Below are 18,877 nucleotides of genomic sequence, written 5' to 3'. Positions count from 1 at the left end.
TGCTAATTAAAGTATAGAATGAAAAAAATTGAAAAATAAAATCCAGAGCAAGTTTGCCAAGGATTATTTTTTCCTACAGGATCGTCGGTCCTGGAATAACCTTCCCAATGGCGCTTCCCAAGCGCTTCCCAATGGAACAGTTTCCCACCCTCTGCAAGGCCTACCTGTGGCAAAGTTTGTTATAAGTGATAAGAACTAAAACTAAGTCAACCGCGACGGCTTTTTGATCTCAGATGTTTTAGCAAGAATCTTGCTACTGGTTGTACCGTTTTGTTCAGCAATTTCTTTTTTAAATAATTTATTTCCATGATTGAATGCAAACAAAGTATCTGTAACATTGCGAACGAAATAGCAACAATAATAGTAGTAATACAATTATTATTTTTGCTGATTATTTTACATGTGTAAAATTTTATTACAAGTAATTTTTTATTTATTTTAATACTCTTTTTTTCTTAATATCCAACATGAAAAAAAAAATGCTTCCGCGTTATGTGGAGACACAAATCCAGTGGTGAGATCAAATTTCCTAGTTTTGACTGGTGTGGCCACACACGCGTTAGTGTTTAGATAAACACGTCGAAAGCAGGGGTTGATGAGAAGCACGCGATAAACTGCAAATGAGTCAATAACAGGAGCATTGTCCTATTTACCGCATTTGGACACACGGCATTGAATGCTTGCATCAGCGACGCAAGTTGACGTCAGCCCAAAATTTGTAATTAATTTTTATTCTAACTACTGCCTATGACGTATTGCAGGCACTACTGATTTAAGAGGCACAGATTCTTTATGTTACAACTTTTTCACATAGATCACAAATAACTAAAAATTAAGGTAGCTCAACCGAGTTGAAAAACGTTATCCTTCTTTCAAGTTAGGAAGTGGAGTATTGTATTGTTTTAAAAGTTTATTTATAATTATTCAAGAATTTCATAGTATACCTATGTAATCCACAATTTTTATTTTTATCATATGCTTGACCAAAACTGAAAAATCTTTGATAACCCTTAACAAATTTCAAATCAACGTAAACTAAAATTCTTATAACAACAATTGCGATGGAAATGAAAATCCTTGTTTTGGGGAGGAATAAAATTCTTTAATTGAGCCTTGGCGAATTGCTAAATTTCATGGCTTTGTACATTGGCATAATATCTTATAAGGACCATTTTTCTTTTGGAAACTATTACATCATTTATAAATTTAAACATTAAATTTAATTTTTTAATTTATGAATAATCGGAACCAGTAGAATCTTTATCGGAGTCCACCTCTTCTATCCTAACTGTGACCTGGAAGGTTAGGTTGCTTTTGTCCTCTCTCTCACTTTCATTGGCAGTTGAGCTTCTGCTCGAGTCCGGTGTTGGACAGTTGCTCTCTGTGGAACAACTGCTCGCGGATCGCATCAAAATCTCCTCGCAATATTCTCGGTAGAAATTTGGCGTCCTCCCCAGCTGTAATGAATGCATAAATATCATCAAGTTAAATTTCCAAGGGTGTCCAATAAGGATTAGTTTTGTTGCAAAGTGACAAGCATGATAATGAAGATTGTCATACGCAAATTTTAATTACCCTAGGCTCGCTCACAAAGCACTTTGATTAATTAAATCGCAGCAAAGGGCGCGTGTGACCCCTATTCATTCACACTTAGCGAATAGAGTCATCGTTCTCATTACGAAATTCCATCAGGGCAGGATTGATGAGAGCAGCACATGCTTAACATGCAGGCGCTCCCGCGACACAAATTTTATGAAAGGGAATCCTCATCAATCAAACTCCTCGCAATTTAAACAACAAAAATATTGCCACGCGTGGTTACTCGCTTCGGATGTAACAAGGTATTGTAAATATTCAGCGAGAAATTGGGTCGCTTGCCATCGTAGGGCGAAAACGCATTAGGTGGATTGGCAGAGGCTTTGAGAAACATTATTGCCTCTGTTTTGCCAACACACGATTAGCCTTTGTGGCTTTAAATGGCGCATTAGTCATTTTTTGCATCCCTTGTAATAAGGAAATTTGCCTCTATTTTATATTTAAAATCACAAAAAGTTTTTGATTTCTATTATCTTTACCTTATAATGCATTTATAATGCAAAATTGAAAATTATATTTTAATTAAAACTCACTTATTAATTTTAATATTATCAGTTTAATAATTTTTCCTAGTGTCAATGTAATTTGTTATAATATTGCAATAATTCAAGGAGAGCTATTTGGAATTTTCCAATAAGAATCAAAATTCAATCTGAACAAAAAAAAAACAATGCTTTTGGGTTCTTTCATATTCAGTTGATTATTTTCTTTGTTCATGATTAAGTTTATGTCAATTGACAATGCTTTTGCAAAGAATGGCTTTCAAATTATATTTCTTCTGCGTTAGTTTTAAAATAAACCACCATAATTATAATTATAACATACCAAATCCATTGAGTCCTCGGGTGCACCTTCCTCTAGCAAAAATTGGTACCACGAAAATCCACCGGTGCCTCCACCGCCTTGCTTGACGCCGTCCAGAGCGGCAGCGTAATGCAGCGGCGAGCGCCCCATCTGGGAAAATCATAAATTTTTCACTATATATTGACTTTTAGATTACAACTTTTAAATTTACTCATATTACTTGGTAATATTGGAAAAAATTATGAAATTGCAACAATGCTGAAATATATCATAAAACTATGAATTTATAAATTGAAAACGGCCAGAGCCTTGGCCGCAGATCACTAGTTTATTTTAGTCATATTTTAATTAGCATAGTTTTTACTATTTGCCGTGCTGATTTTTGAATAAATAATCACATTTTCTAGCCGCAATCAAGCTTTAAGAGAGAGATTGGATTTAGTATTTGCTTTTAAGAATTTTTTTTCGTTCTGCTGAGTTCAGGAATTTTTGGCTGGTGTTGGAAGCAATTTTTAATAGAAAAAAATACCCTATCCGTGGCAGTGAGACTCTTGGGCGCCTTATGAAGCAAATATCTGACGACGGCAATGTGATTAGTGATCATCGCTTTGTGGACAGGGGTGCTGCCAGTGTCATCTCTTGATACCGCCAGCTCAGGGCGGTCCAAAATCAGGGCCAAGGTCGTGAGGTCACCGTTTTTGGCTGCCTCATGTACCCTTGCTATCCTGCCCTGCAATTAAGCAAATAACAAATTATTTTTAGATAATCTTGAGAGAGCTATTATTTTTTCGAGAGCTCTAGCTTTTCTAGCGTTGCAAGAGAACACCAATCTTAAAATAAGTTTCAATTTCAATTGAATACTTAAAACGCGTTAAATCTAATAGGAAGTAAATGGCTGCTGTTGATGGAGTTCCAGAGGAGTAAATAATATACTTTTAATAATGATACAATCGATTATAAATTCAAATTTTAATGTTTAATTTTTCTGATAACAACATTATCATTAAAGTAATTAAAGAAACAGGCAAAAACGATTCAGTAACGCTATTGGGTGTATTAATAATTTAATTTGATCATTTTGTAGACATAAACACAGTGCCCAAAAATTATTTAAATACCGTAATTAAATTATATAATTTAGTTTCTTTTTTTAATAAATTTTTTTCGTTGGATTTTACTGAAAAAAAAAAATATTACTTGCAGTCTCAGCAGAAAGGAAATAAATAAGTTTAAAAAAAAATAAAAATTTCTCGGGCGCATCAAAATAGTTACCAATTTCTTTTGATGTGTGAATGCGAAAACGCTTCTCATGCATTTTTCATGTGATCATATTTTGAACATTCGCGTGCCCCACACAATAATGTTGACACTGACGCTCGCAAAGCAAATCGAGCTCACAAAAATAACACTGTGCATACATAAAAGCAAGGTGTATTATCGATCAACTGCCCCTCACGTGGTGGCATGTGAGTGCATTAAATTAAAATGCGCGTTTCTATCGTCTCAAGGTCTTGGTTTTGTTTTTGTGTGCATGCAGATGAATAATGCCTTGCCTGCACGACACGACGTGTTATTACTCTTTATCTTTAATTGAAACGCTAGTTTTATCGAAAGTGAATGAAACTTCTCCGCTTGAGAGAGTGTATTAATTTGTTTTTGACCCAATTGCCCTAATCAGACAGTTGACAAATAAACACTGTATTATTGACACTGACCTGAAATCGTGGCACTTTCTTGAGGAAGGCGTTGACTCTGGGAATGCGCGACGTTCTGCCCTCGAGCAGCTGGCCATAGCCGTTGAGCACCGCGTGCTCCAGAGGGGCCAGGTTGCCCACTTCCAACCATAAAGACACCGCCTCTTCCAGGGCACGTCCTGGACGAGAGGGTATCTTTACCATTGGGCCCCAGCACGCCCCGCAAAAGCAAGGGACCACCTGTGATTTAGATAGTTTGTTGGAGTAAATAAATGAATAATAAAAATTGATAACATTTAACCTATTTAAATGAGACAAACAAAATTTATATCTGCATATTTGGATTTGCATTTGAGATTAAATTGCTGAAGTGTTTTGGTACTTAACTTTATAAGTTTTGCTCTTAATATAAATTATCTTGTAAAATAGAGTACATGATAATGATACTTTAATCAATAATATTGGCAACACAAATCCTTAGGAAGTGATAGAAAAAACCTTGGATACACAATTTTGATACATCAAAATAGAAGTTTATTTATTTATATATTTTTCTTTTCGTAAAATGGAGATTATGTTGTTTTAAAAGTTTTCATGAATTTTTTTTTTCAAAAGTTAGTGTAAAATATTTTAGGATCCTTCTTGCTAGCTGGACAGATGGTCAATTTATATAGAATTTGAAAATATATTGATATTGATGTGTCTTATGTGTGTAAGCGTCATTTGCGTAAAAATTCATGCTTTTTAAAATTAGTCATTGAGTGCAATGGACAACATTTTTAACTTAATAGTTCGTATTTTTGTACCTGTACTAGTTAACAAACTATTTATTTCTAATGCATCAGACATATACAAAAATATTCAAATCTCGATTTAAATTTGCTGCATAATTTCTGATTATGTTATAACAAATTATAACCGTACGTGGTATAGAGCGTTTTACAATGAACAATATTTATAACTTTTCAACCACGAAAGTGATAATGAAAAGTTGTTTCTGGGCATTTTGCAATTTTTGCATCCATTTGTTTAGTTCACTATTCCTTAAAAATACTTTCAAAAATTTAAAACAGAAGATATTAAACCTTATTGAAATATTTAAAATTAATTTAATTTTTTTTAGATATTTTATTGCCTGCTATCATTTTTGGTTATTTTTACAAAATATGAAGCAGTATCAGATTGTGCAAATAATGATAATTATTTTTATCATACGTGATTCAAATTGCCCACAACTATGTTATCTGCGAACAAAAATAATCACAAGTCAATAATTTTTCATTTTGATTTGTATTCCCTCTTTTTAATTTACATTAGTGGTTGTTTAAAAAAAATTAATTACAGTTTGCTTAACAATAATGCATTGATAAAACAATTTGTTCAATAGAATATTTGTATCAAAAATTGGTGTGTTTTGAAACCATTTGCCAATAATTTTAACACAAACCAGATAATAAATCATGTTGATTATATATATATTGTATTTTACGTCATAAACAATTCTGACCACAAAAGAACACTTAAAAAAGAATGAAAAAGAATAGGTAAACATTACTTTTACAAGACAAAGGAATAAGTAAGAGTTAAAAAAGTGCCCTTGAAGCCAAGGATGTACCAAAACGCTTTTTTCCTCATTCTCCTTGTGCGCCGGGAGGAAAAGGCAAAAGAGAGAGAGGAAAAAGGCGCTTTGCCAAGTTCAAAGAAAACGAATTGCGCTCAATAATTCAGGAGCGAGAGCCTACCTTGTTCTCCGTGGTGATGCAGCGAAGCGAGTGGTCACCTTAAGGCCAATATTGGCTAGGGCTGCGTCACGTTTCACCTTGGCAATGGAGAACGGCGCACCCCCGACCGGCCACCCCTCGCCTTGCGTGTGTGTTTGACCAGCAGGCACCCAGAGAAACCCCCACACGCTCATGCCACTCAAAATCGCCAAAATCGCCGCTACGTAAAAAGGCTAAATTTGGCAACTTTCTCAAACTGGCAGACAAAAATTTTTAGAGGAAAGGTGCAAAACTAACAGTGGTTCCAGAGTGGTTCTCTCGTTTTTTTTTATTCAAAAATTAAATATTCCTGTTGTGCATATTTTTAATTATTTTTTTTCTCTAAATCAAAAATTATCTCCATCTTTCTAAGCATTTGCATCATTTTGGGTAAATAAAGGTGTTAAGTTCATCCTATTGGATCTATATTTTTATCAATATGAATATAATATCAAATATAAAATTTGGCGTGCTTTCAATACATACTATTGTTCCATTTTATAAGTGTTTATTTAATATTTAATATATTTTTTTTCCTTTCCAATAATTCAATAATTAGTCGAAAACTTTTTTATTTTGGAATTTGGACGTTAACATAATGTATTATATTCAGATCGATTTTTGTATTTATTTTTGTTAATTATTGTGTCGAGAATTAATTTGCCTTTTTGCGTTAATGTGCGATTTATCAGGCAGAATCAGCGCCTTTCATATTATCAATTTCGAGATCAGCCCTTGAAAAGATCACAAAGCAAATTGCCTGCACTCCTCAATCATCTCATTTTTCCGGCGCTGACCGTCGACGAGACCTTGAACGTCCCGTACATAATTGCCCAAGCGCGTGTGAGGAGTTTTATTTTCAAAGAAGAAGAAGCAGAGTCTGCTGGTGCCACTGCTGCGAGTTAATGTGCGCCACACGCTAATCAGATCTCAAATTATCATACCGGCGGCACGCGAACTCCGCCGCAAACTCCGCCTCGTATATATTTCAACAATCTATTTTCAATCCCACTCGCACCCTTGCTTTCATATTATATTTTTTTGTAATAAGGCGCTCTGTTGATCCGACGAATTGAAACCTGTGATGCAACACCCGCGCAATTGTTTTAATGGAATAATATTTGCTGTGGGAATTTCTAAATTTTTTATTCTTATAAATATTTGATATCTGATCTACTTATGATTTATGATTCAATATAAAAGAAACATTGTTTATCTCTTAGCGTTTTAGAATATAACTGAATGATTAGAAACTTTTTTCTGACGATGCAATAGGTCAAATAGGTATAGCATAAAATTAAAATTATAAATTAAATTTAAACACAAAAAATAAACAATTTCAACTTGATCAAAACGAATAACATAATGTGTTTATTTTTTATTTTCACACAACAAGTTTTTATGAACTATAAATTTTGCAACTTAAATTATTTCCCCTCAAAAAAGTGATTTAAAAAAATCCAAAATATTATTAATAGCTTCGTACGCCCAGTTGTTAGGGCGCGATATAACGTCGTCAACTTTACGAATCTCAGTTGGTGCAGGGGTGCTCTTCCAATGAGGCCACTGCGAGATTTCTTTGAAAAGAGCGTCACCAGGACACAATGTTGCCTTTGCCTGGCGGTGCCCCAACATTGTGTAGTTATTCATCAAAAAATTAGAGCTGATGCTGCATTTGATCAAACTGCGTAAAGCAGCTAAAGCCGTCTCATTAGGCAATCGATCTATGTAAATTTAAAATAATTATTATTAAAATTTTAAAAATCCTCTTATAAGGATGCATATGGATAAATTTGATTAATCATATTTTTTGTAAAAATTTTAAATTGAAAAAATGTATAACATTCATTCAAAATTGTTTATTTAAAATTATAATCAAAACAGACTGCAAAATTTGTGCTTAGAAATGTTTATCGATTAAAATAATTTCTTACTTTTTATTTTAACACAAGGTTCAAAGACTTACCTGAGAAATCTCCAATGAAGCAAACACCAATGCTAATATTATTGTAAGGCGGTGCGTGCGCGCCAACTCTCTGCCACCCTCGCCCTTCATAAATATTCCCGTCTTCGCCGATCAGGTAACTGTACCCAATATCGTCCCATCCACGATCGTCCATATGGAAATCTTGATAATAGCGCACGATTTTGGCGCATTCGTCGTGCGTGCTGCAGAATTTTTTGAAACCACCGTGATGGACTATCAAGTAGGGCGCCAATGGGTCTCGCTGCGTGAAATTACGCGCCGGTCTCGCACCCCATTCATCTCTGGACACAATTTTCGGACAATCATCTGTTTTTAGAAAAGTAAAAAATGTGAAATTTTTATTAAATTTAATTTTGCAACTTTCAAATTGAATTAAATTTACAATCAGATTCGAATACTTTTTAAATGAATTGAGCTTGGAATTGACGACTGTACCTGGTAAAGCAAATGTAGGAGCAGCCTTTGCAATACTTGAATAAAGGGCACTGCAGATATGCAAGAGAGTTGCTGTCAATGTAAGCTTCATGGTGACTAACGCGAGACAAACTGCATTAGCTTCTTCAAGCCTTGATAACACTAAAAAATGCTTGAGAAAAATCTGTCCCTTCTCCAAGTTCATCATGTCATTTCCGGCTTTTATGAGCCGGGAAGTTAAAAAAGAGTGGGTGCACCACTGCAAACTTGCAAAGTCATATATAGCGTTTTTTTTTCTTGAGTGCCACGCAATTTTATTCTTTTTTTAAAGTAATTAAATAAATGCAATTGAGATCACTATTTGTGGATCACCGTACTTTTATAAATTCTTGGTGCAATAGATTTTTGGGCGGATAAAGAGTGAACAGCACATTGGCATTGGCCTTGTGGAAAGTTTTGCTTGGGTGGGATATTGCAATGAAATTATGAATGGTGCTCAAATGTGGGGAAACTGGGGAAAAACCTCTACTTACTCCTTTCCGGCAGCCGTTTCGTCACACCGTGCGTTAATGTAAATATACACAAGTTGAATATACAAGTATACCAGAGTTACGTTCACCAAAAATTACATGAAAAATCTTCAAAGAAAATCAATGCAAAATATAAAAAAAAAAATGAAATACAAATCGACAACAATTAGCATTTTTCTTTAGAATTTATGCTGATTTAAACATGACATTGAGCAAAATTTCTCTGTCTAAAGCAACCTAATTACATACACTTAATTCTAATTTTGCAGACATGAATTTGATTTATATAATTATTAATTACAATTTTAGTCAATCGCAATAATTATATAGTTAAAAAATCTCACAGTGCTGAAATTGTAAAATAATAATATTGATTACATATTCCACTCTTCAACGTGTTTTTACATTTCTGAGAAAGCTGTAGTAACTGTAAGAAGCGGCGATAATCTAGAAGTAAAATAACTTGTATCATATTAAAATACGTTGCAAAATAAATAAATAATTATATTTTAAAATTAAAGTGAACGCTGTGGCTTAATTATTACTGTTTTATTTATCAATCAAAAGTTTAAATATATTCAATCAATTTTTATACTCACAGCGTTGAACGTCTTGTTGGACAACTTGTAAAAAGGTCCAGCCTTCAGGGAATATTGTATGTTGCTGCCGATGGAAATTATCTGAAGTGAAGTGTAGTCTGCCGAATTGATGTATGATTCTGCAGCAAGACGGTTCAAAACTGCGAGCCGAAAACGATTTTCCTATATCCGTTGAGGATTATTATAAGTTAGCAGATATTTAACGGAGATGAAATTTACCGCAGCAATCAAATTTTCCGCCAACCAGCCAAAAATGAAAAGCTCCAACATATTAATCGCAAACTCGAACGCAAGAACAGCACTTGTACTTGAAAGTTCAGCCTAAAATTTTTGTTAAATAAAACACTTTTACTTTGTGTTAAAAATTATTACGTGGTCGGTGATTTCCTTTGCCGTCAGGCAGAGGACCAAAATTATGCGCCACATTTTCAGTTGCATTTGAATCGAAAAGACCTCGTTTGCATTTTTGATCAGCCTATTAATGATATTAAAATCATTATTCTACTAGTCTAATTATAAGTATATATATATATTATATATGATTACGTTAAAACGAACTGGTGCAGAGTAGCAATGAATCTGATATCAACGGTTTCCGAGTCGGAAATAGAGGCCCATTGGCGATTTTCATTGGATCTTTGTTGCATCATTTGAAGGTTTTCCATGCTCTCCACCAAGTGGTCTGCATATCCTTGAATAAAGCAGCAGATCTGGAAGTAAATCATGGCATATCCAAGTTGATACAGCCCAACGGAGGTGAAGACAAAGATATGCACATATTCAATAGCCTCCTGAACGTAAGCGCCAATCGCCGTACTTGACAAGAATAAGAAATCGTCATTTTTGTTTTCCGATTTGTGCATAGCCTCTTCCTCGCCATCGTTAAATATTTTGGTCCTTCAATAAAATTAAATGATTTAATTATTGACCTCAATTGCTATAGGAGGGATAGAAATAAAAATAAAAGTAATAAAATAAATAAAGCAATCAAAATGAATAATTTAAAAATATATGTGATTGAATAATACTCGTTCATATACTATTCAAGGACCCAAAATCAAAACGATCATATTTTTTTGAAGCATTATATCATTATATATAATAAAAAATATTAATATCTTTGAATTATACTTCACCTGTATTCTATGGTAATCGAAACAGCCACAGATATTAAAATGTAAAGCCACACGAGCAAGTAGCACAGTCTGGTGGCTCTCCTCATGTAGTACTTTCTTAGTTTGCTTCCGAGCCGGTTGCTCACCACCGTAGGACAGTTGTGCGTAATTTTGTACAAAACGTTCCTCTTGACAAAGAAGCCGATCATTTGAAAGTCTGAAATCAGCAGACTGCCTTTGATCCAAAGCCCACTTAACAAAGCTGGCATGTTCTCAGCGTTGATGAAGAAAAACAGCAGTGTTTCAAAAATGGTGTATACGCAGCAAAACGCCGAGAATATCCAATATAGGTTCGAGAAGAACTTCAGCAATTTTGCTTTTGGGTTCATTGGCAAAACGCCGCTGATTTTCAACAATATAATCAGTTTCCTTGAGTAGAAAATCAGGACACGGTCGTCATCTTTGTTGGCCTAAATGAATAAGCATATTAAAAAATAATTTTAGAGTCATATATTCACCATAACCAAACAAGGATTTGAATGTTTAATTGATAATATAATATAATGAAAAATTACATACCATTTTAAATGGATGGCTTTCTTTGTCCACAGAGAATTGCTCTCCCACAGTTATATTATAAACACGTACAGCGACTCAAGTGAACCTGCTTTTTCGTTCTCCGTTTTTCAGTGACGTTTTACCACCATTTACGAATGCAAGTAGTGTGAAATCTATACCATTTAAATGACAATTTTCCACTTGAAATAAACATCATGTGAAAAAACTCAGGTGCGTAAAACATTATTATTGTCTAGCTTCATGTGCGCAAACATTTGTTTGAGGAAATTGCCCCCTGCGTGTATAGTTTGTGGCCAGATAGAGGCTTAAAAGAATAATAATATAATTTATTAAATTGCTGCGCGATAAATATTTTATTCGTTTGGAAACAATTCGTTTGACGAAATTTCCTGGCAAACATAACAGCAAACAACAAACAAGAAATTCATCTTGCGTTGAAAATTTAAAAGGCTGAGCCGTTTTCTTCCACCCTGCTAAAAGCTAGGGTCGGCCAAAGCTGCATGCAAGTGCTGGCTGCGTGGTTTGGCATTTTTTGCAATATAAAAAAGGAAAAAAACTATGAAAACCAATGAAAACTTTGTATACCAAACTTTTATACCTCTTTTTTCAATCTAATATAATCAATTTTGCCAAATTTATTAACTAGTCTCTTTGAATTATCAATTTTCTTGTTTCCGCATTATTGCGCGCGTATATAGAAGTATCATGTGTTCACACTGATTCTGTCCAATGTCCCTTCCCTCATATACACATTTACAGTATTTCCTTGGCCTGGCCAACTAATGTCGGAGTATCCCTTGCAGCCATTTCATAGGCCTGGACATTGCGATCCTGTAAGATGCACTCTTCCCGAATAAAAACAAAGCACTCCCGCGGTTTGGTGAATTGAAAAAGAATTACATTCCGCTATTTTATCAGAGAAAAACATTTTAACTTCTGCGCTTTTGGTTACAATTTTAATATAAAATTAACTGCTCATTATTTTTATTTTCTTTTCTGAAATTTTAAAAATGCAGGAAATAATTAATTCATCTGTATTTTATTTACCGCTTTGTCAGGAGCTTAAAAAAGCTTTTTTGTGATAAATTTGTCTCTTAAAATTTTCCCACAAAATATTTTTATTTTATTTCAGTTAATTGAAAATTGGTTTTAAATGAGCACTGCACATGAAGTTACAATATCACTTTTCTTTCAAAGCTTTCTTTATTTTCATTTTTTTTTCTATCATTTTAAGAGGACCAATGGAAGGAAATTTTAAAGACACACCTGTTTAATTCTTTTTTCTGTCAAATTTGTATTATAAAAATCAAAGACATGATTTAAGGATTAGCAGTCCAGTTGGGCCAGCCCTGAATCTCAGAGTAGAGGGCATCTCCAGGGCAATCGGTGGAAACGGCTTGCCTGTGGCCAATGAGGCCGTAGCTGCCGCTGATGTAGCCCTGACCAACTCCACAGGCAATCAACTGCTGAGCGGCGTTGAGTGCGGCATTAACAGGGGTGGCGCCTTTAATAATTAAAAATTATTATTACTAAATTTGTGGAAGAATATTTTAGTTTGGCTCACTTGTGAAGGTTCCAATGAAGCAGATTCCAATACTCTGGCTGTTATAGCCGGGAGCGTGGGCACCAACCTTGTCCCAGCTTCGTCCCTCATAAACGTTGCCGTCTCCACCTACGATGAAGCTGTAGCCAATGTCAGACCATCCGTTGACATCCATATGCTGGTTCTGGTATGACTGCACCATAGAGGTGCAAGAGGACTGGGTGCTGCAGGAGGCACTGGCACCGTGGTGGATAACAACAAAGGGCACAGGGTTGTTTTGGTACGAGATGCTAGTGGGAGGGCGGGCACCCCACTGAGAGCGAGAGATAATATTGGGGCAGCCTGTCAATGATTAAAAATTTAATGGTTATTGTAAAATAAAACTGAGCAATTTTTATAATTACTCTGTGCGGCTGCCAACGCAAAAAGTGCTGCAAAAACGATGAATCCCTTCATAGTTGCTCCTACTTTTAAAACTATTTTGTACTTGATCAAAGCTTTTATACTTAAGAAAATAGCCGTGTGCAAAAGCCACTTTGAATTATTGAAAATTGTTATCATTCACTCAAAATAATGGGTTGCTTTCATCTTTCATGTCATTTTTATCTTTAATTTTGACAGAAGAAAAAAAACAATATCTAATTTCTTTATCTTTAAATCTCCTTAAAGCCGTTCAAGAAGCACACAAGAACTTACAAGATTATAACAAAACTTTTAAAATATTATTTATCAAGGCCGCTGCGATCACACTGCCGATTTTCGCTCCCGCTCAAGCTTGTTAAATAAAGTCTCCCGCTCTATTTCTCTGATAAAATTGTCTTTGTTATTGTTATTATTGTTTATGCTTCACAAAACAAGTCAAATCAAGTCATGAAAAGAAAAAGATTACAAAATGTGAAGAAAATACTTTTTATTAAAAGTTTTTAAAAATATTTATTAACCCACAACTTACGTATTAAAAAAATTAAACAAACAAATTTGAAATACCAACCGAAATATAAGTTTAAATAATAATGTCAGCATCAGCAACAATTACACGTCATAGTAAGTTTGGAAAAGAATTACGTTTTCTGGTGGGGGGGGGGGGGGGGGGAAGTAATAAAGAAATAAATCTTGTATGTTTGATTCTAACCAATTCAAACTCTTCTCTATACTTGTGTTCATCTATTGATGTAGATTTTTATGCTGAAAAACTTTAAAATGTTCACAAATCAATGGCTAATTTAACTTTTCAATGTAATTCTCCGAAAAAGAAAACACATCAGATTTTTTCAAGTGGCACAAGAAATTTTTTTGCCCGAACTTCTAAGTGTGTAGGAAAAAATCAAATTATTTCCAAATGGCAATATTTTTAATCTAAAAGATAATTTTAAATGAATATATCAGAATATATTATACTATAAAATTATAAAAGCAGGGAAATTAATAGGCTCAAAATCATATTTCCAAAAGAGCAGCAAAAGAGCTCAAAATTCCACTCAATTCCGCTCGCGCCCTCCATAAACAGAATCTTTGCACTAATTGCGCTCCTGCTCACTTGTCCTTGGGAGCGTGAATTTTTCACTCTGAAACGCGAAATGAGGGCCACTCATCAAACTTCTTATTTATTTTACTACGAAAAGCCTTAAATTTTTTAATTAATAATCTAAAATTTATTTTAGGGATTTTTTGATAGAAAATTGAATATATGTAATTAATTTGTCATTAAAAAGTTTGCAAATGGCATTTTAATTATTAGAAACTGTACAAAGCCAGCTAATCGCTAATTGGAAACTCCGCAACTCCACGTTTCTCTCGTCCGTCGCTTAAGCTTACTTGAAGGCCAGTACTAGAAACAAAAATTGTTTGAATAAATTAACAAAATAAATATGATAACTGCTTACTTTGTCCACTTAAATTCCATTAAAACAGACGCCCCACTCTTCATTTCATTCAAGCTGACTGAACCTAATTTGCTGAGTTGTCCATTTTCTGCTCCTTCCTCAGCAATTTCCACAACAAGTTCAGTGCTTCCATCTGGTACTTGAAGCTTCGATTTCTTCATGAAAGGTATGGGAGACAAAGCTGGTATCAAGCACTGCCACTTTCCATCGGAAGGCTGAATTTTTTAAGAAAAAGAAAATGAGGAATATTTTTTAAAGCAAATAAAATTACCCGTAAATACCTTAAAATAAATTGCCTTAGAAGATGCTTGAACTGTTATTGATTGTTCGTCAAAGTCTCTATCCCAGGTAGGAGGAAGATAGCTAGCTTGCCTAGTAGCCCCAATGGCTAGTACCTCATCAGGGGCAAGACCGGAGAGGATCGTTGCCTCTCCAAACACATCAGAAACCATTTTCTGCAATTTGGGGATTTTCAAGGTTCCTCCACACAAAATTACCTAGGAAAGATAATCAGTCAAAAATTTCTTGCTTATTAATTGTTACTTACATGGGTAATATCTTTAGAACTGATTCCTGAAGATTTGAAAACTGAGTGGATGGGCTGCAGAAACTCCTGCAGATCGGATGAAGCAAGCATTTCGAATCTTGCTCGGGAAATATTGACTCGATAGTCGATGCCTTCGTGCAAAGATTCCACAAAGCAGTCTGCAGAGTTGAGGTTGGACAAAATGTGCTTCCAGTTCTCAGCTGCCGACAATAACTTGGCCATTGATCTCTTGGACTCTCTAGGGTCTAGTTTAAATTTTCTGCCAAAAGAAAATCATAATGTTATCCTCAAAACTCAATATTTAAAACAAAAAAAATAACACGAAATACCTCTGAAACTCATCAGCCACAAATTCAGCTAATAGTCTGTTTAATTTATCGCCACCCAAGTCTTGGCAGTGGACATAATTTTCTATCGAATAGGCACCGCCAACTGCCTTCACAATAGTAGCGTCGGAACTGACTCCACCCACACGGAACACAAGGCATAAGCTAAGTTAAGGTGCTGTTAGAAATTTCAAATTACAAGGTTAATTAAAAATAAATACCAATTTTGACTTTGATCCTGCATGCCCACTTGATAAGCCAGTGCAGCCGCGCAGGGCTCGCTAATCATCTGCAAAACCTCAATACCAGCGGCCTCTGCAGCTTTTTTTGTTCTTTCAAGCAGAGGTGTTGACAGTTTCAAAGGCACTGTGAGGACAGCTTTATGGGCTTCCACGGAACGTTCAGCTGTGTCAGCAATTCCTATACAAAAATCATTTTAAAGATCTCTCTGGTTTCATCAAAGTTTTTTTTTACTCTGCATGCTTTTGTAGATGCATGTTGCAACCTCGTCAGGAGTGATGGAGATCTCTCTATCACCCTCCTGGATGGTGTATTTAACCAGCCCATTTCGGGCAGAAACTTTTCCCTTGCTGCGTTCACAAACGCTGTCAAACTCCTCACTGCTTGGATCAATGTGCAGGTAGAATTTGTTGTGTGTTATGGTCGACGAGAGATTTCTTGCAGCGCCTGCTTTGGCTTCAAGTCCAGTAACCTTTGATAGACAATTAAAAATTCAGTTAAAAATACATACATTAGAATGAACAGCAAAACAGAAATCGCATAAAACTTTATTAACTCACTCTTTCATTTTCGTGAAAGGCAACAACAGCCGGCGTGACTCGATACCCGGCTTCGTTGGCAACAACATCCAATTTCTCGTCCTGAAAATGCATTACATTAGGATAAAATAAATTATATTTTTAAGAAAGCTCCAGGAAAACCTAATTTTCTTGGTAAATTTACCTTAAAACAAGCTAAACAAGCAGTGGTGTTACCCACATGGACACCAAAAACAGCCGCCATTATTGAAAATGTGATTTTTCGCGCCTAAATTCAAACCCTTCAAAACATGTCGAAAGTGAAAAAGGGGCGTGTTAATCAGAGTAGTCAGTTTAAAAAAAACATGGATGTCGAAGAATTGTTGACATTCAAGGTACCGCTCAAATATCTGCCAAAATCTAATTAAATTAACCATTTGTCGTTCGAATTTAATTTCAGCCTGTCAACACACCTAAAAGGCCGCAGGATGATGAGCCTGGCAGGTCAGATGACGGCCCTGGCGAGTATGAACGGTACCGAAAAATGCGGCGGCTCGATGAGCGGCCAACACAAGTTCGGAGAAGAGAGGAGCAAATGGCACCTGTAAGTTAATTTATTAATGATTATCGCCATTCAAAATACTTCACGAGACTTATTTATGTATTATGAATATTTAAAGCCCAAATTCAAAGAAGACGCAGATGAAGAAGGTCGACAAAAAATAAAGCAGATTGTCGATTCGCTGGATGAGGGAGGCGCTGGTGAGTCTGACGTTTTGGACGAAAATGCTATGAAGAGAATGGTCCTGCTTTTCGAAAAGAGGGCCCTGAAAAACCAAGAGATGAGGATCAAGTTTCCAGACTCGCCTGAAAAGTATGATGATCAATTTACATCATTAAATTAATTCCAAAACTGATTTTTTTAACCTATGAAGGTTCATGGAATCTGAAGTTGAACTTCACACAACCCTGACAGAACTCAGAGCCTTGGCCACCGTTCCAGAGCTATACCCAAAGCTTGTGGAATTAGGAGCTGTTCCCTCTATGCTGGAGCTTTTGGCGCACGAGAACACTGACATTGCGATTGCTGTTGTGAATCTTCTCCAAGAGCTGACAGACATTGATACCCTAACAGAAAGTCAGGAAGGCTCTGAAGCCCTTGTGGACGCACTGATGGCAGGGCAAGCTTGTGCTCTGCTCGTACAAAATTTAGATAGGCTTGACGAGAGTGTACCTGAGGAGGCTGAGGGTGTGCACAACACATTGTGTAAGGATTTTTTAAATTGAAATCATAATTATTGTTTATATTTTAATTTTTAGCAATATTTGAAAACATAACGGAAGTAAGGTCTCAAATATGTAATGATGCAGCCAGTCAAGGACTCCTGTCTTGGCTCTTGAAGAGGCTGAAAGCAAAAATGCCATTCCACGCAAATAAACTCTACACTAGTGAGATGTTGTCAATATTGCTGCAAAGCAATAATGAAAACCGGCAGCTGTTGGGAGATTTGGAAGGCATTGATATTCTCCTTCAGCAGCTTGCAGTAAATTATAAATTCCAATCTAATTATTTTGATACTTATCGTTTTAATCATAGTATTACAAGAGACATGACCCCTCATCTTCTGAGGAGCTAGAAATGATGGAGAATCTGTTTGACTGCCTTTGCAGTAGCCTCATGCTTGCCTCCAACAGGGACAAATTTCTCAAGGGTGAAGGTTTGCAGCTAATGAACCTTATGCTAAGGTAACATTTAAATTGTTTTTGTGATAATATTTAAATTAATCAAATTGATTTTCAGGGAAAAGAAGCAGTCAAGGAATGGATCATTGAAGGTTTTGGATCATGCTATGTCGGGGCCCGATGGAAAGGATAACTGCAACAAGTTTGTGGACATTTTGGGACTTCGGACAATTTTCCCTCTTTTCATGAAGACACCACCACGAAGCAAGAAAAGAACAATCTCAACAGAAGAACACGAAGGTATATTATAACAATCCAAATAAATTTTCTGTTAATATGTTATTTATTAGAGCATGTGAGCTCTGTCATTGCAAGTATGTTGAGGAACTGCAGAGGAGGCCAAAGAACAAGACTGCTTACAAAATTTGCTGAAAATGACCACGAAAAAATTGACCGGCTCATAGAGTTGCATTTTAAGTATCTTGAGAAGATGGAAAAAGCTGACTTAGCCATTGACGAAGATGTGCGAAAGGTGCTGCAAGTTTATATCTATCAGGCACTCAACTAATAAGGCTTTTTAGCAGAGGAGGCGTGATGACAGTGACGATGAGGAGGACGAAGACACTATTTACTTGAAGCGCTTGGATGCTGGGCTCTTCACATTACAATTAATTGACTATGTCATTTTGGAGATTTGCAGCAGTGGACAACCATCCATTAAGCAGAGAGCTCTGCAAATGTTGAATCTTCGGGGCGGTTCTACCAAAACAATCAAGCAGATAATGAGAGGTACTTGATTTAATTAATGGTCTTATCTTAACTATATCATGAATTATAATTTGTAGAATACGCTGGTAATCTTGGCGAACTTGGAGATAAAGAATGGAGGTCTCAAGAGCAACAGCACATTTTGAATCTGGTGGACAAGTTTTAATAATTTGTTTCCATTGGACCTGTTCTTGTAAAATAAAATATAAAAAAGTTTTTTGAATTGCAAACAATTTTATTTATTTGATTAACTTGATTGTACGCTGAATAATATTTGTTTGCGCTTTTGCA

At 35.4% G+C, this 18,877-nt stretch overlaps 5 protein-coding genes and 1 long non-coding RNA gene across 7 annotated transcripts; 1 reads left to right on the top strand and 5 right to left on the bottom strand.

Annotated features, from left to right (window-relative positions):
- Positions 1–1,091: 1,091 nt before the first annotated feature.
- Positions 1,092–5,334, bottom strand: LOC132197379 (serine/threonine-protein phosphatase 6 regulatory ankyrin repeat subunit B-like). Its single transcript, XM_059620632.1, has 5 exons — positions 5,310–5,334; positions 4,116–4,334; positions 2,930–3,130; positions 2,422–2,550; positions 1,092–1,457 (listed from the first exon to the last, which is right to left on the bottom strand). The coding sequence occupies exons 2-5, from the start codon at positions 4,296–4,298 to the stop codon at positions 1,233–1,235; spliced, it is 738 nt and encodes a 245-aa protein (XP_059476615.1). The 5' UTR covers positions 4,299–4,334; positions 5,310–5,334; the 3' UTR covers positions 1,092–1,232.
- A 1,862-nt stretch (positions 5,335–7,196) lies between these two features.
- Positions 7,197–8,406, bottom strand: LOC132197292 (peptidoglycan-recognition protein SB1-like). Its single transcript, XM_059620488.1, has 3 exons — positions 8,277–8,406; positions 7,821–8,147; positions 7,197–7,578 (listed from the first exon to the last, which is right to left on the bottom strand). The coding sequence occupies exons 1-3, from the start codon at positions 8,365–8,367 to the stop codon at positions 7,292–7,294; spliced, it is 705 nt and encodes a 234-aa protein (XP_059476471.1). The 5' UTR covers positions 8,368–8,406; the 3' UTR covers positions 7,197–7,291.
- A 725-nt stretch (positions 8,407–9,131) lies between these two features.
- Positions 9,132–9,698, bottom strand: LOC132198164 (uncharacterized). Its single transcript, XR_009441969.1, has 3 exons — positions 9,604–9,698; positions 9,385–9,546; positions 9,132–9,232 (listed from the first exon to the last, which is right to left on the bottom strand). It is a non-coding gene; the product is annotated as an uncharacterized LOC132198164 (long non-coding RNA).
- Positions 9,699–12,245: 2,547 nt separating this feature from the next.
- Positions 12,246–13,183, bottom strand: LOC132197020 (peptidoglycan-recognition protein SC2-like). The gene is made up of 3 exons (XM_059620044.1): positions 13,026–13,183; positions 12,643–12,963; positions 12,246–12,582 (listed from the first exon to the last, which is right to left on the bottom strand). The coding sequence occupies exons 1-3, from the start codon at positions 13,180–13,182 to the stop codon at positions 12,398–12,400; spliced, it is 663 nt and encodes a 220-aa protein (XP_059476027.1). The 5' UTR covers position 13,183; the 3' UTR covers positions 12,246–12,397.
- A 670-nt stretch (positions 13,184–13,853) lies between these two features.
- On the bottom strand, positions 13,854–16,422 carry LOC132196359 (heat shock 70 kDa protein 14-like). The gene is made up of 9 exons (XM_059618926.1): positions 16,341–16,422; positions 16,178–16,258; positions 15,852–16,089; positions 15,599–15,797; positions 15,381–15,542; positions 15,052–15,310; positions 14,786–15,001; positions 14,505–14,719; positions 13,854–14,449 (listed from the first exon to the last, which is right to left on the bottom strand). The coding sequence occupies exons 1-9, from the start codon at positions 16,398–16,400 to the stop codon at positions 14,377–14,379; spliced, it is 1,503 nt and encodes a 500-aa protein (XP_059474909.1). The 5' UTR covers positions 16,401–16,422; the 3' UTR covers positions 13,854–14,376.
- A 25-nt stretch (positions 16,423–16,447) lies between these two features.
- Positions 16,448–18,822, top strand: LOC132196356 (beta-catenin-like protein 1). Of its 2 annotated transcripts, none has more exons than XM_059618924.1 (10): positions 16,448–16,530; positions 16,596–16,739; positions 16,816–17,009; positions 17,071–17,402; positions 17,456–17,679; positions 17,733–17,881; positions 17,937–18,118; positions 18,169–18,350; positions 18,403–18,607; positions 18,664–18,822. In XM_059618924.1, exons 1-10 carry the CDS (start codon positions 16,501–16,503, stop codon positions 18,750–18,752), a joined length of 1,731 nt encoding a protein of 576 aa, XP_059474907.1. In that variant the 5' UTR covers positions 16,448–16,500; the 3' UTR covers positions 18,753–18,822. The 2 variants fall into 2 exon arrangements, with proteins under 2 accessions (XP_059474907.1, XP_059474906.1); XM_059618923.1 differs by having other exon boundaries at positions 18,400–18,607.
- Positions 18,823–18,877: the final 55 nt, after the last annotated feature.

This window comes from Neocloeon triangulifer, unplaced genomic scaffold, assembly GCF_031216515.1.
Source record: "Neocloeon triangulifer isolate White Clay Creek 2 clone unplaced genomic scaffold, ASM3121651v1 ptg000012l, whole genome shotgun sequence".
Taxonomy (NCBI): domain Eukaryota; kingdom Metazoa; phylum Arthropoda; class Insecta; order Ephemeroptera; family Baetidae; genus Neocloeon; species Neocloeon triangulifer.
This window is presented reverse-complemented; position numbering and strand designations above follow the sequence as displayed.

Bases quoted from the DNA above. Each gene is read 5' to 3' on its own strand.
- LOC132197379 (XM_059620632.1), bottom strand. From the start codon at position 4,298: ATGGTAAAGATACCCTCTCGTCCAGGACGTGCCCTGGAAGAGGCGGTG. The intron at 2,551-2,929 runs GTATTTTTTTCT...TGATTTTCCCAG, and splicing joins GTCTCACTGCCACGGATAGG to ATGGGGCGCTCGCCGCTGCA. The intron at 1,458-2,421 runs GTATGTTATAAT...CATTCATTACAG, and splicing joins CCGAGGACTCAATGGATTTG to CTGGGGAGGACGCCAAATTT.
- LOC132197292 (XM_059620488.1), bottom strand. From the start codon at position 8,367: ATGAAGCTTACATTGACAGCAACTCTCTTGCATATCTGCAGTGCCCTT. The intron at 8,148-8,276 runs GTACAGTCGTCA...TTCTAAAAACAG, and splicing joins TCCTACATTTGCTTTACCAG to ATGATTGTCCGAAAATTGTG. The intron at 7,579-7,820 runs GTAAGTCTTTGA...AAATTTACATAG, and splicing joins CTTCATTGGAGATTTCTCAG to ATCGATTGCCTAATGAGACG.
- LOC132197020 (XM_059620044.1), bottom strand. From the start codon at position 13,182: ATGATAACAATTTTCAATAATTCAAAGTGGCTTTTGCACACGGCTATT. The intron at 12,964-13,025 runs GTAATTATAAAA...AATCATTGACAG, and splicing joins TGCGTTGGCAGCCGCACAGA to GCTGCCCCAATATTATCTCT. The intron at 12,583-12,642 runs GTGAGCCAAACT...TAATTATTAAAG, and splicing joins CTTCATTGGAACCTTCACAA to GCGCCACCCCTGTTAATGCC.
- LOC132196359 (XM_059618926.1), bottom strand. From the start codon at position 16,400: ATGGCGGCTGTTTTTGGTGTCCATGTGGGTAACACCACTGCTTGTTTA. The intron at 15,311-15,380 runs GTATTTCGTGTT...TTCTTTTGGCAG, and splicing joins GTGGCTGATGAGTTTCAGAG to AAAATTTAAACTAGACCCTA. The intron at 14,720-14,785 runs GTATTTACGGGT...TAAAAAATTCAG, and splicing joins CTAAGGCAATTTATTTTAAG to CCTTCCGATGGAAAGTGGCA.
- LOC132196356 (XM_059618923.1), top strand. From the start codon at position 16,501: ATGGATGTCGAAGAATTGTTGACATTCAAG. The intron at 16,740-16,815 runs GTAAGTTAATTT...GAATATTTAAAG, and splicing joins GAGAGGAGCAAATGGCACCT to CCCAAATTCAAAGAAGACGC. The intron at 18,119-18,168 runs GTATATTATAAC...GTTATTTATTAG, and splicing joins CTCAACAGAAGAACACGAAG to AGCATGTGAGCTCTGTCATT.